Consider the following 16302-nt stretch of genomic DNA (forward strand, 5'->3'; position numbering starts at 1 on the left):
GCCAATCATGTCCCCGGAGCTCGCCAGCCTCTCTTTTTCTCTCGTTAGCCCCATTGGTCGCCAGGCAACCGACACCCGCCATAAGCGCGCAGGCCCAGCGACCGCAGTGGACACGCTGACGTGCGTCTGAGGGCTGAGGCTAATTGAGGCGCGCCGGTCGAACTCCGGCTCGACTTTGGCGAGCCGTGACGACTTCAACAGGATTTGATGCGCCGTCGACAGTCGGTTGAAAAGTCTACCCTGGAAAACTACTCCTAGAAGAGGATGCAGTGAAAAATAACTGAAGCAGCATGTGGCTCATTATCTTATAAGTTTTTTGACCATTTTATTTATGCTGGTTTACATTCCATTGCTTTATTGAAGAAACAGTTGCTAAATACAGTAAACAGACAGTTGTTAACTTAACTTGCTCCGTGATCAGAACCCTTAAGTTATCTTTTCCCATTGAAATGAATGGAAATGCCTTCCATCCGTTCCAGCCTTCCTAAAAAATAAATAAATGAATGAGTAAATGAATAGAATTCGATAAAATGGAACCATTTTTGGCACCGTCACATAGGATGTGATTCTTGCGAAAGAAAGACATGTTCATGCCGCGAGCGAGCTGCCTGTTGGTTTCTTGTAGATAGAATTTTTTTGTTATGGTACATCATGACACATTAAAAACATATTTCTGCACAATAATATAATGCTAAGTGGCTTTCACACTACGCCACAAAAAATATTTTACCACTACTTGTTTGATTCCCCAGCTATGCTCTGCATTTAATGCTCATGGTAGAGACAGAGAGAGAGAAAGTGATAAACAAACGAGTGAGCGAGAGAGGGAGAGAGAGAGAGTTTGCTCTTGGAGCTACAGCGCCCTCTGGTGCCCACTCAGTGCATCATTTTCCAGCAGCTCCACTCGCCTGGAAAACAATCACAGTGTTGAACAGCGAGAGGACGACGACGCAGATTACACACACACATACGCAGCGTCCGAGCGTGCACGCGCGGGTGTGTGCGTTTCAGTACAAGCCAGTACACGTCGACACAACACCTCCAGTGCGTGTGCAGATCTTCTGGAATAGTCATCATCCGCTGCTGCCTCCTCCTCTACCTCCTCTGGGGAGGCTGATTTGCTGCGCACAATGTGGAAAAAAATGCCCGTGAATACTTGAGGAGTGACGACAACTTTCCTCCCTTTTCGAACGCGGAAAGGAGGAGTTGGAACGCGGGCAGAGGGAGCGAGAGAGAAGGGGGGCTTTATGGTGCAACCCCCGCAGCCTGGAGCTGCGCAGCCGGGGCTAAACGCGAGCGATGCCGCCCGCGGAGGAGCGTCGCTTGCCGCTGTGGGGCTCCGCGGATGCTGCGGCTCGCTCAGGCTCCGAGCGGTGCCTTTGTGGACCGGACACCGACTGGGGCTGACGGCTGCTTGTGCAACGAGTGGAGTTTTTTTTTTTTTTTTTTTTTTTTTCTCTCTCTGTGTCTGAGGACTGATGGAAACATGCAAGGCAGGTTTTTTTTGCGTTGCAAAACATGTTTCTCCACTATCCTTGTGCAGACATGTGGAAAGTGCACTGAAGTTTTTTCCTCCACGAGGACTTTTACTGGACTTCACTACGGAATTACATTTTTATTAAAGGAAGTGTTTTTAAGCGTTGAACCCCAGCATGGCGCTTAAGTGGGCTTTCTTTCTACTCCCACTCTGGACAGTAGGAGCAGCCTTCTCGGGGGTCCTAAACGCCACTGACAGAGATGTTTTTACGGATGACCTGCTGCAGGTCCAGCTGGCCGGGGACCGAGTGGCTGAACAGCAGGCGGCGTTTTCCCACCCGGGTCTCTATTTCGACCCAGGGGATGTACAGCAAATGAGGCAAAGGTCCTCCGGCAGTCACAGCCACATATTTAAAGTCATCCGGGCGGCCGCGCTCACCATGCTGTCCAATGGTCCTTCGTACCTCCCGCCTGCCAAGCATGAGGAGTTTACAAGCAAGTGGAATGAGATTTATGGGAACAACCTACCTCCCCTGGCGCTTTACTGCCTGCTGTGCCCCGAGGACTCGGCCACCCTGCAGTTCCTCATCAAGTTCATGGACAGGATGGCTGAGTACCCAAATTGGAAGGTCACCAGCGCGCCCCACGACGAGGTCCCGATGGCACACTCCCTCACTGGGTTCGCCACGGCCTACGACTTCATTTACGCTTACCTGGACGTACGGCGGAGAGACGTTTACCGCAATAAGATCCGCACGCAGACGGCGGCGCTTTATGACTTCTCAAAGTACAGGGGCTGGGGCCGGCAGTACCTCCACAATCACCAGACCACCAACGTAGTGGCCCTCCTGACCGGGGCCATCGTGGTGGGGTCTCACGACGACCCAGAGTCTATGCTTTGGAAACAAGTGGCAGTGAATTACATGGAGAAAACTATGTTCCTGCTCAACCACGTGGTGGACGGCACACTGGACGAGGGGGTGGCGTACGGGAGCTACACGGCCAAGTCCATCACGCAGTACGTCTTCTTGGCGCAGCGGCACTTCAGCATCGACAACACGCAGAACAACTGGCTGGGAGCGCATTTCTGGTTCTACTACGCCACCCTCCTGCCTGGCTTCCAGAGGTCGGTGGGCATCGCTGACTCCAACTACAACTGGTTCTACGGGCCGGAGAGCCAGCTGGTGTTCCTTGACGCCTTTGTCCTGAGGAACGGCACGGGCAACTGGCTTGCTCAGCAGATCCGCAAGCACCGACCCAAGGACGGCCCCATGGGGCAGTCGTCGGCGCAGCGCTGGGCCACGCTGCACACAGAGTACATCTGGTACGACGCGCGTCTGGCCTCGCAGCCTCCGCTCGGATTTGGCAAAGCCAACATGCACGTTTTCTCCAACTGGGGCGTCGTGACCTACGGGGCCGGGCTGCCAAGCGGCCAGGGAAACACTTTTGTTTCCTTCAAGTCCGGCAAGCTGGGCGGCCGCGCTGTCTACGACATAGTCCACGAGAAACCATACTCGTGGGTGCAGGGTTGGAATAGCTTTAACCCGGGTCACGAGCACCCAGACCAGAATTCTTTTACCTTTGCTCCTAATGGGCAGGTGTTTGTGTCAGAAGCACTTTATGGTCCAAAGTTGAGCTACCTTAACAACGTGCTGGTGTTCAGCCCATCACCTACGAGTCAGTGTAATGCTCCGTGGGAGGGTCAGCTCGGCGAGTGCGTCAAGTGGCTACGTTGGAATGACGAGGGGGTGGGCGATACCAGCGGTGAGGTGATTGTGGCATTGTCACACGGGGACACTATGTTCACCAGCGGGGAAGCGGTGTCGGCGTACTCCGCTGCCATGAGGCTGCAAAGTGTATACAGAGCGCTGGTCTTGCTCAATTCCCAAACACTTCTAGTGCTAGATCATGTGGAGAAGGCGGTGGACTCGCCTGTGAGGTTCCTCAGCGCCTTCTTCCACAACCTGGACATTGACTTTAAATATGTTCCGTTCAGGTTTATGGACCACTACAACGGTGCCATGATGGACGTGTGGGACGCACACTATAAAATGTTTTGGTTTGACAGCAAGGGGCATAGTCCGGAAAGCCGCATACAAGAGGCAGAACAGGCGGCCGAGTTTAAAAAGAGGTGGACTCAGTATGTTAATGTAACATTCCCAATAACAGACACTGTTAGCAGGACTGCTTATGTTTTCCACGGGCCCTATGTCAAAGTGTCCAGCTGTAAGTTCATAGATAGCAGCAAAAATGGTGTGAGACTCTCGTTGATGATTAATAACACAGAGACAGTAGTGTCCATAGCGACAAATTACAAAGACATCGGTGCGAGGTCGGCATATTTAGGGTACGGCGGCCACTGTAAGGTAGAGGATCGATATCAAATCACACGCTTCGGCCTCGGGACGCAGGCGGTCCCCAAACAGACGAGCGGCGACAATCAACTCTTTGACTTTGCCTTCACACTCAACGTGATCGCGGGTTTGATTCTCTGCATGGCCGCCGCTTTCCTCGCCATGCAGAGGAAGTTTTACGATGTGTGCTTCAGGCTGCGGCGGCTAATGCGCTACGCCCTGCTCGCTGTCCTTTTCTTGTGGATAGCCGGCCTGCTCTTTGTGTCCAACAGCTGTGACCGGCTCCTCTGCGGGGTGAAGTGGAAAAGCGAAGCTGACTTGCAAGCCCGGCTTCACGAGCAGCGGCAGCTCCCCCTGCCCACCGTCCTCATCGCGACTCTGCCCGGCTCGGGGGCGGAGATCCTCAAGCACCTTTTCTACAACAGTTCGGACTTTGTTTACGTCAGGGTGCCCACCGAGCACTTGGACATCCCAGAGACAGAGTTTGAGTTTGACTCCCTGGTGGACGCCTGCGAGTGGTCCTGGTCGGAGGCCAAGCAGGGGCGCTTCAAGATGATCCAGGGTTGGCTCCACTCTCTGGTCTACAACACCAAGCTGCACCTGCAGAACATTCAGCTGGAGGACGACCGGGCCCGACTTCCCCCGCGCGGCGTCTCGGATCTGGGCTCAAAGCGCTCCAGGCGGAGGGAGCCAGTGGCGGAACTGAAGGGTAAACTGCGACCTGGCATGGACAGAGACGTGGAGTACATCCGGGGGCTGAGACGCCACATGGCTGAGTACCCAAACAGCCGCATTGTTCTGAATATGCGAAGCGGGAGCTGGGCACTGAAGCTTTCCTTTATCCGGGAGGTTGTGGGGCCTTCCCTCAAAAGCCTCTACGTGGTGAGGGACCCGCGAGCGTGGATTTATCTCATGTTGTACAACAGCGAGCCCAGCCTGTACTCCCTGAAGAACATCCCTGAGCACCTTTCCTTGATATTCAAGGAGGACGCTGTCAAGGACGGCTGCCAGAGCGTAGCACCAGAGTTCAACACTCTCAGGGGACTGCTAGTCAGCAAGGAGAGCGACCCGGTGTTGATACTGGCCCACCTGTGGCTCGCCCACACAGCCGCTGTGTTGCGGGTCAGCCAGAGCCTCCCAGAGGACTCCTACCTCCAAGTGCGCTTCGAGGACGTGGTCAACTCCCCGCAGGAGACGGCAGAGACCATCCACGCCTTCCTGGGGGTGCCGGTGTCGCCAGCCGCCCTTAACCAGCTGGCGTTCACCACATCCACCAACTTGTACCACCTGCAGTACGAGGGCGACATCTCACCAGCCAACATCGCCAGGTGGCGGCAGAAAATGCCGCGGCGGGACGTGAGGCTGGTGGAGGACATCTGCGGGGGTTTGATGAAGAGGCTGGGCTATGGCCGCTTGCCCGGCTAACTCTGAACTGCCGTTGTCATTGTTTGCACTGATTCGAAACTTGATATGTCACACAGTGAGCGAGCAACGGGTGTTTACTCGCAAACGGGGGCATTTGATATGAAAATGGATGTGTTCGATCTGATCATTCACGCTTACCGAGTGGTACGCGTGTCTTAAAAGTCGCATCGTGCATTATTGTTTCTGTGAGTCTTAGTAAGAAAGGACACGTTCTGAGTTCTCAATCTGTGATGTCAGCATCTGATTTTACGCTGCTGTTTGTCACCGGGCGTATGATGAAACTATTTATTGACTCTTTATGGTTGTTTTCTTTTGTCAAAGGTACGGTGTGCATTATAGGAGATCCTCAGGTGTCAGAAAGGAAAAAACAACAGGTCTAAGGGACGCATCTCTCAGATTTGCGGAATTGGAATTGGACATCAACCTCAATGTCGTCAGATGTCAGGAAAAGTTAATGGAATCACTGAGTTACATTTTACAAAATATCTGTCAAGTGTACGGGATTGTATCATCCACCATCAGATTAAAAAACAAAAAGTGGTGGTCTTTGGTTTGTGACAGAGTTGCGTTCCTCTGACAACCCGATTTGGCCTGTATGAAAATAACTTTTTACTCCATGAATATAAAATGATCAAGGGGCACAAACTAGTCCATTGAATGCTGTTTAATGAATAATTCCAAAACGTGCTAGGTCGGGACCGTCACAAACCGAGGACGGCCTAAAAGTGCCAATATAAACCATATATGGTTAGCCGAAATAAACAACACCTAAATTAGTCGTCATTGAGACCTGTTGGTTTGTCATAGCTTGACACCTGACGATGCCCGAAAATTATGAGGCCTCATTTGGTCGTTTGAATGAGTGCTGCTTCCCTTTAAAGAAAAAAAAAAAAAAAAATCATGCTAAATTGCTGGGTGCATTGTATTTTTTCGTGGGGTTTTATTTGAAGACGTCACAACTGTTTGTGCACTTTTGTCTATTTGGGGCACTATTCATGTACATACTCCCATCCCATCATGGCTTAAGAGCATTTGAAGTGTTCCAAAGATGTGTGTCAGCCAAAGGGAGGGGGTGTGGATATGATTGGTATTCAAACTCCCCTTGGTGTTTATTGAATTAGATCAGAGGAAAGTGTTTAATGGGGATCAGGGAAAAAAAACGAAAAAAAAAACAAAAAACGGGGAGTCGCTGTCAGCCGTGACACATTTCCAGTCAAAGCAATTTTCCAGAGCATCCCCCTCCTCAGTCGGCGGCTCATATTAATCTGCAAAATGTCACAAACGAGGCATCGCCGAGGCAAACAGTTTCCATTTTTCTGCCTCGGTCAATCAGACGTCTAATGATGTGCTTTGGGGTGGGTGGGGGAGTTGCGCTTGTTACACTGTGGCTGTGCTCAGGTTCTCGTCGCCGTCGCTTTCAAACCTGTTTGCACACTCTTGGGTTGGGCGCAGCCTTCACTCGCAAGGCGTGTCGTTTCAAAGGTCATGTCAAGGAAAATAAAAAGAAATCATCAATGGAGTGTGTTTGGTTTGTCAGCATCAGTCTTCAGTTTTTTTCTTTTTTTTTTAATAATACACAAAATAGTACATTTTATAAAGCACATCTGCTAATGGGAATGCAAAAGATGTAGATCAGAGATTCCCAATTTCACTTAATTGGAAATATTTGTTTACTACAATTAATGTTAAATTAATGTTACAATTAATTCAATTTCAGCTGAACTGGCTCACAGTTTTATATGTGTGTTTTATATATATATATATATATATATATATATATATATATATATATATATATATATATATTATTTATATATATATAAAAATAATATATAGTGGCTAAATGTAAAATTCTAATAAACAAAAAACCCCTTGCAATTTACTAAAATTTAATTAAAGTAATTGAAGCCGATGCATTCATTCATGCATTCATTTGCCCGCTTAATGAAAGGCAGGCAAAAGTTCCTGAGGTAACATTTTGGAACGTCCCTCCATGCTGCTTGTATTTGAAAGCACCTCAGGCAAATATTTCACCTGATGAGCTCAACTTGTTTCCACAAGTTGCACCAGTATTTTTTTTCTTATCTCCTCATGTGGGAGCGCCTTCAAATGCCTCCCACAGTAGCTGTGAATACTCTTCTGTGAGCTTCCCCGTTCTCTGAAAATTGTTTCCTAGTGCCAATGATGGGCTTTTCCCCACACAACATTTGGCATCAATTCTGCCTGTCAATCGCAGGGCGCATACGGACAAACAAAAAGTCAGGATCACGCCTAAAAACACTTTCCATTTTTCATTGATGCCAATGTACGTTTTTTGGAGGGAGGGAGGAAGCCTTTTGGACACAAGGGCACCATTATTATGACTCTAAAAATAATTATTTAAAAAAAAAAAGAAGCTACAAATACGGCATGTTTTTACTCAGCTGGGGGTGCTGGTTGACATCATCCTTTGATAAACCCCGTAATATCTTTAGAACCAAAAGAGCAGGAATAAAAAATTCTAACAGCATAACCAGTGAGAATAATTTTTGGCTCAGTTTCGAGCAAATGAGGAAATTTTAACAGCACCGACCAGCAAAAAAAACAAAAAGGACTTTCGTTGTGGGGTGCCAACTTTTGACAGGTTCCGTTTTACACACTGCGGGTTGAGTTGGCCGCATTTCTAAATAAACTTGCATTGCCAGGCTCAGCAAAAAAAGCCGCAGGCCATGAAAATTAATGAAGATGAAGACATTCACGAGTCACGCCAAACAGATTTATACCTTTGATTATGTCGGATATTATCTGGAAGGAATTGAATCAATCAGCGCTGGATGAATTTTTTGGATGAATCGGTGATTTAAAAAAAAAAAAAAAAAAACTAATTTGCACATTTGGGAGTCGCTGCAAGTAGTCTCGTAATGCAGATTCTTTTACCGTACTTAAGTCAGTGGTTCTTAACCCTGTTGGAGGTACTGAACCCCACCAGTTTGCTATGTTTTGTACTGCACATGTGGAACTGGTGGGGTTCAGTACCTCCTCAAGGTCAAGCGTGAACCACTGCTCTTAGTACGTGGGCTCCCTCCAGTGGTCCGCAAAAGAATTACTGAATCGGATGTTTAAACTGTGCCTAACATTAGCGGCTTAAACTTTTAAAGTGGAGTTCTGTTATGTATAAGTTAGGGCTGTGCCATTAATCGAAATTAAATGACAATTTATAATTATTACAATTACAAAATTGGCGTAATTGGAAACAAACATAAAAGGTTATTAATACTAATTTTGAGTTGTATACATTTATATATTTTCACCTTTTTTATTTTAAAATGACTAATTTAATACATCGGGTTTAGTCCAAAAGGAACTTGCATAATTGTAGTGTTTCAAAGAAATTTGTCTCAATATTTTATATGTTTAAACATTTTCTTTTTTGGTACCAAAAAACAAATGAATGTCCTCATTGTGATTTCAATTATTAATTGTGATTAATATTGTATTCATAATTGAGCAGACCTAGTATTATGTTATCATTTAATCTTTTAGAACTCTTTTCACACATTTGTCTATTTCTTTTTTTTAAATTCGGCTTTTACCTGCAATATATTTTATCATTTAGTCATCAACACTTTAAAGAGTGACTGCTGTAATTATTTTACTCAATCTAACTTAAACTTGATTATTTTTTAAGGTACTTGTACTTGAACCCAAGTATTTCAGGTACATGTATGTTACATACATGACTCCCTTGTGCCATCAGCTCGTGAATGAAACTCTAGCCGCAGCCGCCATCCATCCTCAGATGTGACGTAAGTCGTCGTCGTCGTTAAAAAGAGATCAGCCACCAGCAGATATGACGCTTTGTCAATTTGCAGATAATTTGCGTGCCAATAAAAAGGCAGGCAGGCGCCGCCTAATGAGGCCCGGCCGGCCTTGCTGTACTGAATATCAAAAACAAATCTTTAACCTGAAATCAAAGTGAGACTCTGTTCACGTTTGTCTACATTCGCCTTCAGTTGACCTTTGGTTAAGCCACGCCCCAAAAATGCAGACAGATAGCTTGAAGACGATGTGGCTGTCCGCAGTTCAATCCGAAAAAAATGAACGACGACACCTTTGCGAGCTCCAGGATAATCATTGTTTACTCTGTAAAATAATGCTACGTTGTTGTTAGCTTGTGAATTGCTAACCTATGTGTTCATCAGCACAGTTTACTTACTTGTATACTTTTTAAAATTCTGAAGTCATTTGTATATTAATCCCAAAGAAAATCAGCAGGTAAAGCTTTGTCTACCCCAAGTTAAGAAATGTTTTATTTGTAAAAAAATAAATAAAATAATAATAAAATAAAATGAAATACAATTAAAAAATGCTACACTGTTGTAAGATAGTGAATGGCGAAATATAATCTGCCAATAATAAACTGCTGTCAGTTACAGCTAATGATATTGTTCATAAGCTAACACCATGCTGTTCTTAGCTAAGTGCTAACATCATACTGCTAATGTGAGGCCCAGTTACGATCTGTGGTGCTGGAAAGCTAAGCTAGCAAGCTGAACTAACAATGTTTTACTTGTAAAAAAAATAAAATAATAAAAATAAAATAAAATACAATTTAAAAAAAAGCTACACTGTTAGCTAGTGAATGGCGAAATATAATCTGATAAATAATATAATTATAATAAATAAACTTGTAAATTCCAGCTAAGCTAACACCATGCTGTTGTTAGCTAAGTGCTAACATCATACTGCTCATGCGAGGCCCAGTTACTATCTGTGGTACTGGCAAGCAAAGCTAGCAAGCTGAACTATCATTTTATTTGTAAAAAAAATTAAACTATAATAAAGAAACTGTTGTCAATTCCAGCTAATGATATTGTTCATAAGCTAACACCATGCTGTTGTTAGCTAAGTGCTAACGGCATACTGCTAATGCGAGGCCCAGTTACTATCGGTGATGCTGGCAAACTAAGCTAGCAAGCTGAACAAACAAAGTTTTATTTGTAAAAAAAAAATAATAATATAAAATACAATAAAAAAAATGCTACACTGTTGTTAGCTAGGGAATGGTGAAATATAATTTGGAAATAATCAAGAAACTGTTGTCAATTCCAGCTAATGATATTGTTCATAAGCTAATACCATGCTGTTGTTAGCTAAGTGCTAACGTCATACTGATAATGCGAGGCCCTGTTACTATCTGAGCTAGCAAGTTGAACTAAAATGTTTTGTCAAAAAAATAAATAATAAAAATAAAATAAAATACAATAAAAAAGCTACACTGTTAGCTAGTGAATGGTGAAATATAATCTACCAATAATAACACCATGCTGTTGTTAGCTAAGTGCTACTCGCATACTACTAATGCGAGGCCTAGTTACCATCTGTGTTGCTGGCAAGCTAAGCTAGCAAGCTGAACTAACAAGTTGAGCTACTACGCTACTGTATCAAGGTGCGTTTTAGCAGTTAGCACATCTGCCAAACAGTTGAGATGTTCAGAGCTGTGGCCTTCCTGACAGTGGGTATCTTGAAAAACTCATTAGTCAAGCCCACTCATATCTGAAGGCACCACTTATTGTGATGCACTTATTCATTTGGACTTTCTGCCGTTTAGTGGGAGAGCATTTAATTGTTCTCCTTGTCAAAAGATGTTGCTAGTATAGATAGATGAACAAAGACACATGGCTTGTAGTGTATAAATAATGCATTTTGGGCCATTTAAGTTGAAATAGAGAGTAAGCAACCAATTGAATTAGTTTCTAAGAGGTTAGGAAACAAAAAGAGCAGGCCGCATGTTATTCGGAGGGCGTGAGATTGAATCCAGCTGTGGCCTGGCCTGGCAAGCAGCGGCCCCCGCTTTTGCACACACACAAAAACGACACATCCCATCATTAAGGCCGGGCTGCGTCGCACGACCTCAAAAGTGTTTCCAAGTGGTGGCGAAAAAAAACGGCCAGCGCCGCTCGCCACCTGGACGTGTGTGCGATGTTTGTGGGTTTCAGCGGTTTCTCGCCGCGCTTAGCGTAATTACAAGCGGGGCCGATCCGTGGCTAATTAGCGGAACTTGAGGAGGACAAAACGCTTATCTGACATTGGTCACAGTGCTGGATTACAACTCGACAACAACAGCTCCCAGACAAGAATTTCATGCACCAAAAGGATACTTGACATTTTATTCAGTCAATGTGAATTGAATTGGCCCACTTTGCAGGAATTCAAGTATACAACTGTGGATGTTTATACACACAAACATAAAAAATAAATAAATAAAAAAAAAAAAAAAAAAAAAAAAAAAGAGGCTTTTCTTATCAAAATGACCTCTCCCGTCAGGGCGATTGGTTCCAGAGAGCAGTTTCACTTTTGAAAGGAGACATCTTGACAATGATGATTCTTCTATACTTTTTTTTTTTTTTTTTGCTGTGTGCAGCCAGATGGCGAGGCTCTCGGCTCATATGCTTCTTCTACTTAGGGATCACCACTCACGGTCTGCTTGGCAAAATATATAAATAACTCACTGCTGAGATGATAACAGTGGGGGAGGGGCGGGGGGTGGGGGGTGGGGGTGGGTCTAGTCACCACTGAGGGCAAAATTTCAGATGGGATTACTGCTGGTTCACAGGTATAAAAGGCACAGCCAGTTTTCATCTGGATTTTGGTGGATTTTGAACAAATAAACACATGGAAGACAAGAAAACAATTGGAAAGCTTGTCCGTAATGTATGTGTAGCATTTTGCAGTGACTTAACATATTTATGCAATTAGTTATTACAGGTTTGTCTTCAATTAATTTACATATTTTATTTTCTCATTTTGTTCCTCCTCTTTTTTTTAAATTATTTAATCATTTTATTTTAAATGTTATACATACATTTTTTTATTTTGTTTAAAATAGTTTGTTTGCATTTTATTTTTCATGTGTATCTAATAAATTCTATAAAATATTTTAAATGTTTATTTCATATTGCATGTTTCATTTTAGTAATTTGGATTTTTTTACATTTATATATTTTATGTAAACTTTAAATAATTTTTAAATAAATTATTATAAATAAATAAATTATAAATTAAATCAATATAAATTATACATATTAAATAATTTTTTGAAAAATATATATTTTTTTTTATTACAGTATGTAACTGTAATATTATTTCCAATGTTGTAAGATGTATTTATATGTAATACAGAGCAGTGTTTGAATAGCTGAACATGTTTTCGAACAAATATCCTCGTTTTACATTTGTCCAACTTCCTGTTGCGGGTTGCCAGGTGGGTGTGGTTTAAACCAGATTTTTACTACAGCTTCTGCAGCGCTTATGGTTGACGGTTGACAATTCTGCCTGGCAACAACCAGCAGTGCAAACTTTGCCTTTCGCAAAATTTTTCTTCAGGTGTGAATTGAACACATGCGACCACCTTTGACAGGTCTTTGTGTCACAAAGCCACTGTGTTACCTTAACGACAGCGGCGGGCGGTGACAAATGCGACGGTCCCTCCGGCGGGCGGGGCCGCCTCATTAAATGTCCGCACAAGAGCGACTGGGGTTGCAGGGGTGATGCATTATTGATGAGACGGCGTGATTAATTGAAAATATCCTCCTCCGCAGAAGCAGCAGGGGCTGTTCGTGTGCTCGTGTGTGCGTGACGTTTAAGTGGCTTGGCTTTTGCGGCGAACAACTTAATCGTTTTTCTTCATTGTTATTCCGCGCACACAAACGCGGCCTGATTGACTACGTGTGCAATTCCATTGTGAATATTATTCTTAGAAGGGCAGCTCTGCCGAGACGGACGGACTCCAGGCAATCGCCACAATGTCGGTCGACGTTAAACAAAGACCCAAAGTTAAGTCCAAGTAAAAGTGGAAAAGTTTTTATTTGTCCCGCTCGGCACTATTGATGCGTTCGGGTGCTCCTGTGGACTGTGTAAATTCTGATTTTTACCTGGTTAGTAAACTCGCAGGTGGATAAACGTCAGTGCATGCATGAATACATGGATGGATGGATGGATGGATGGATGCACAGAATTATATTGGGTTACCAAAAAAAGCTTGGGATGTGCGGATGGATGGAAACTTGGAGAGTGGAAAGTTGGATGAATGATGGTCATAAAATAATAACATTACAGATTAGGGCTGCAACAAAACAATTATTAATCGATTATTCTGACAATTAATTGTTTGTTCCGTCTGTTGTTTTGTTGATTAATTGATGAATTAGAAAAATGTTTTAATTTCCGTCCTTGTATTGAAAAGCAGGACATTATTTCACATTAACAGTGCAGAACGCACAAATGAATTATAATTCAGAACTGGTTTTGCCCGTAATATGTTGTAAAATAGGCAAAAATGTAAAAAACAAATGTTGCATGGTGTTTGAACACAAAGATAATCAGTCCGCTATCATGGAGGACACCACAAATCGACTTTATGTCATGACTGGGGTCATGCAAGGGTTATGTTTGGGTCATGACCGTGAGGTCAAGTGTCTGTTTTGAACTGATGTAACCAGCATCTATTTTCAACTGGTAAGACGCTATGTGATGTCAAAAGCTATGTGATGTCAGGAATCTTTAATCTCTTTATCTGGTCAACAGCCAATCAGATAATTCCATGTCAGTCCTGTTACTCATGTGTCTGGCCACAAACAATCAGATCGATTCGCGGTCTATATAAGCCGGTCTGAGAAGTGTGTGTTTTTGTCGGATTATTACCTCTGTTGCTCTGTGCGCCTCCACAGCCTAAGTTAGCTTAGCGTCTCGTGATTCTCGATACATTCTCGTTCTTTCTCGTCTAGTCATGTTTGTTTTACGCCTATCGATGTTATGCGAGAAAAGATTTAAAATCTTATTTGTGTCTACGTTTTTTGGGATACAACTCCATAACATAACACTTTATAATATATTTATTGTTTACAGGCTGAAAGTGTGGATTTGGAGAATTTCCAATCAAATGGGTATTTAAACGATTAACGATGATCAAAAATAGTTAGCGATTAATTTGACAATCAATTACTCTTCGACTAATCTGTTAATCGTTGCACCTCTCGTACAGATGATGGATTGATGGAGAGATAATTGTAAAGTGTTTGAAATTTCTTAAACCGCCAAATCAAATGGTGACTTGAAATTTACATTTGTACCCTTACACTTGTGCTGATTTGTTTTTAGTGTTGTAGAATCCACCCAAAAAAAACACACAAAAAAAAACTTGTTGAGCGTGGCAGCCTACAAAAGGCACAACAATAAACATGAGGAAAGTTCAAAGTACAAAGTGTCGGCGTAATGAGTCCCCTGAGCTCGGCGTCTCTATTTGAGCCATCGTTACACGTAAACATGTCACCACTAGGTTCAAAAGCTACCGCGTACTTTTTCTTGCTGGGAAAAAATGCACATAATGATTGTTGTTCCCCTCAAAGATCGAACATAAACCGCCGACGCGTCAACCTGTTGAATAAGTCGGCGAACGTTGATGCGCGCCGTGGGAGACGGCCCACCTGTTTTATGATGTTCCCGACTGAGAAGTTAATAATGGCGTTCGTTAAAGCGCGCGCGGCCTTCGGTGGCAGCCTGCCTTTTCCTTTTATTCTTTCTGGCTTTCACTTCTGCTGCTGCGCTTTCATGTCGGCGACTTTGTCTCGCTCAGATAAAAAAAAAAAAAAAGCATGCGGTGAGCTAAGTCAAATGCATGTGATCATTAAAATCTATTTCGTTTTAATATGCTTTATGCTGTTAAAAAACAATGACACATTCCCCTTTCATCTCTTCTGAAACTGTTGCTTTCGCTGCGCATAGATAGACAGGTTGCTTAATCTATATGAATTACAATTCTACAGTATTGCATCTATCTGGGTGATCATACCAACAGTGTATGTTAACATGCGTAATCTTAGCATAAACAAATTACATTACGTTCTGCCCAGTTTGACTGATCGACACTAAATTTGGGGAACATACCCAGGAACAGACTAGGAATATATTAAATATTTGTCAATAAGGTGGAGTTGACATCCAAGGGTTTTGGGTCAAGGCACTAAAAGCTCAAATGAAACAAATTACAGTCCAATTTTGTTTCCCAACTTGTGTTAAATAAACACCTAAGAAGAGAAGATCGGATCAAGGCTCTTTTTCCGTTTTTCGCTGTTTACCGTTTAGTCAGCTCCCGGAGGAGCCCCCAAAATATGTTACGTACCCGCCTTGGGTAGGTGTATAACATAAAAAGAGAAAAACCTCTCGGCCCCCAGTTGATATGTAAACAAAGAAAGGTACAGAGCTACCAATTACCTAATAATCTATTACAACAAAAAGCAGCAAAAGGCAAAAACGTATTTACAAAAATGTAAAACTAAGGACTAACTCTAAAACTAGCTAATACAAAACCAAACCGTAAAGTGGCCCCGGTGGTTGGGGATCACTGAGCTGGAGGGTGCGAGGAGCCCACAATTCCATTTGTGCTTGAGCAAAATGTTAACTGACTTCTACATCAAATTTTGAATCTACTTACGGTATTTATGCTGACTAATACGCTGTTATATGAAAACCTGAGAGGTTTCTTCACAAAGTTATATCGCCCCCTAAAGGCCTGGCATGCATAATACATTATTTTAATGTGTGTGAAGGGACAATCCAGTTAATGTAAACTTATCTAGTTAGCTTAGAGCCCCAGAGACGAGCAATTACCCGTTCCTAAATGGCCTGAATTATCGTCACGCGGTTTTATGTGTCTTAAACAAAGAGCAAGTCATTTGTCCCCAGCCCGCCTTTGCTCATCAATCGCGTTTTTTTTTTCCTTTTACGAGGCCGCCGCCTTGGGAGATTGTTTGCTCGCCGCGATGCTGTTTGCCCTTCAACTGGAAACTTTGCACAATTTAATTTAGCAACTCTTTGAGCCGTCCGCGAGCTCGATAAAGGCCACGCGCGTATCTTCTTTTCTTGACATTTCGTGTATTTTCTCCTCAAGGACGAGCTCGTGCGATAAAGAAGAGGGAGGAAAATAAATAGTAAAAAAAAAAAAAAGAGAAAAAACTTTCCTAGCTCGGCTGATGGAAATCACTTCAAATAAGGTCCAAGTCACTGGAAA

General features: G+C 43.5%; 1 protein-coding gene across 1 annotated transcript; it reads left to right on the forward strand.

Annotated features, from left to right (window-relative positions):
- The first annotated feature begins 939 nt into the window (after window positions 1-939).
- On the forward strand, window positions 940-6764 carry dselb (dermatan sulfate epimerase like b). Its single transcript, XM_077509453.1, has one exon. The coding sequence runs from the start codon at window positions 1653-1655 to the stop codon at window positions 5253-5255; it is 3603 nt and encodes a 1200-aa protein (XP_077365579.1). The 5' UTR covers window positions 940-1652; the 3' UTR covers window positions 5256-6764.
- Window positions 6765-16302: the final 9538 nt, after the last annotated feature.

Source organism: Festucalex cinctus, chromosome 20, assembly GCF_051991245.1.
Source record: "Festucalex cinctus isolate MCC-2025b chromosome 20, RoL_Fcin_1.0, whole genome shotgun sequence".
NCBI classification, from domain to species: Eukaryota; Metazoa; Chordata; class Actinopteri; order Syngnathiformes; family Syngnathidae; genus Festucalex; species Festucalex cinctus.

Coding starts and splice junctions, on each gene's coding strand:
- dselb (XM_077509453.1), top strand. CDS start 1,653: ATGGCGCTTAAGTGGGCTTTCTTTCTACTCCCACTCTGGACAGTAGGA.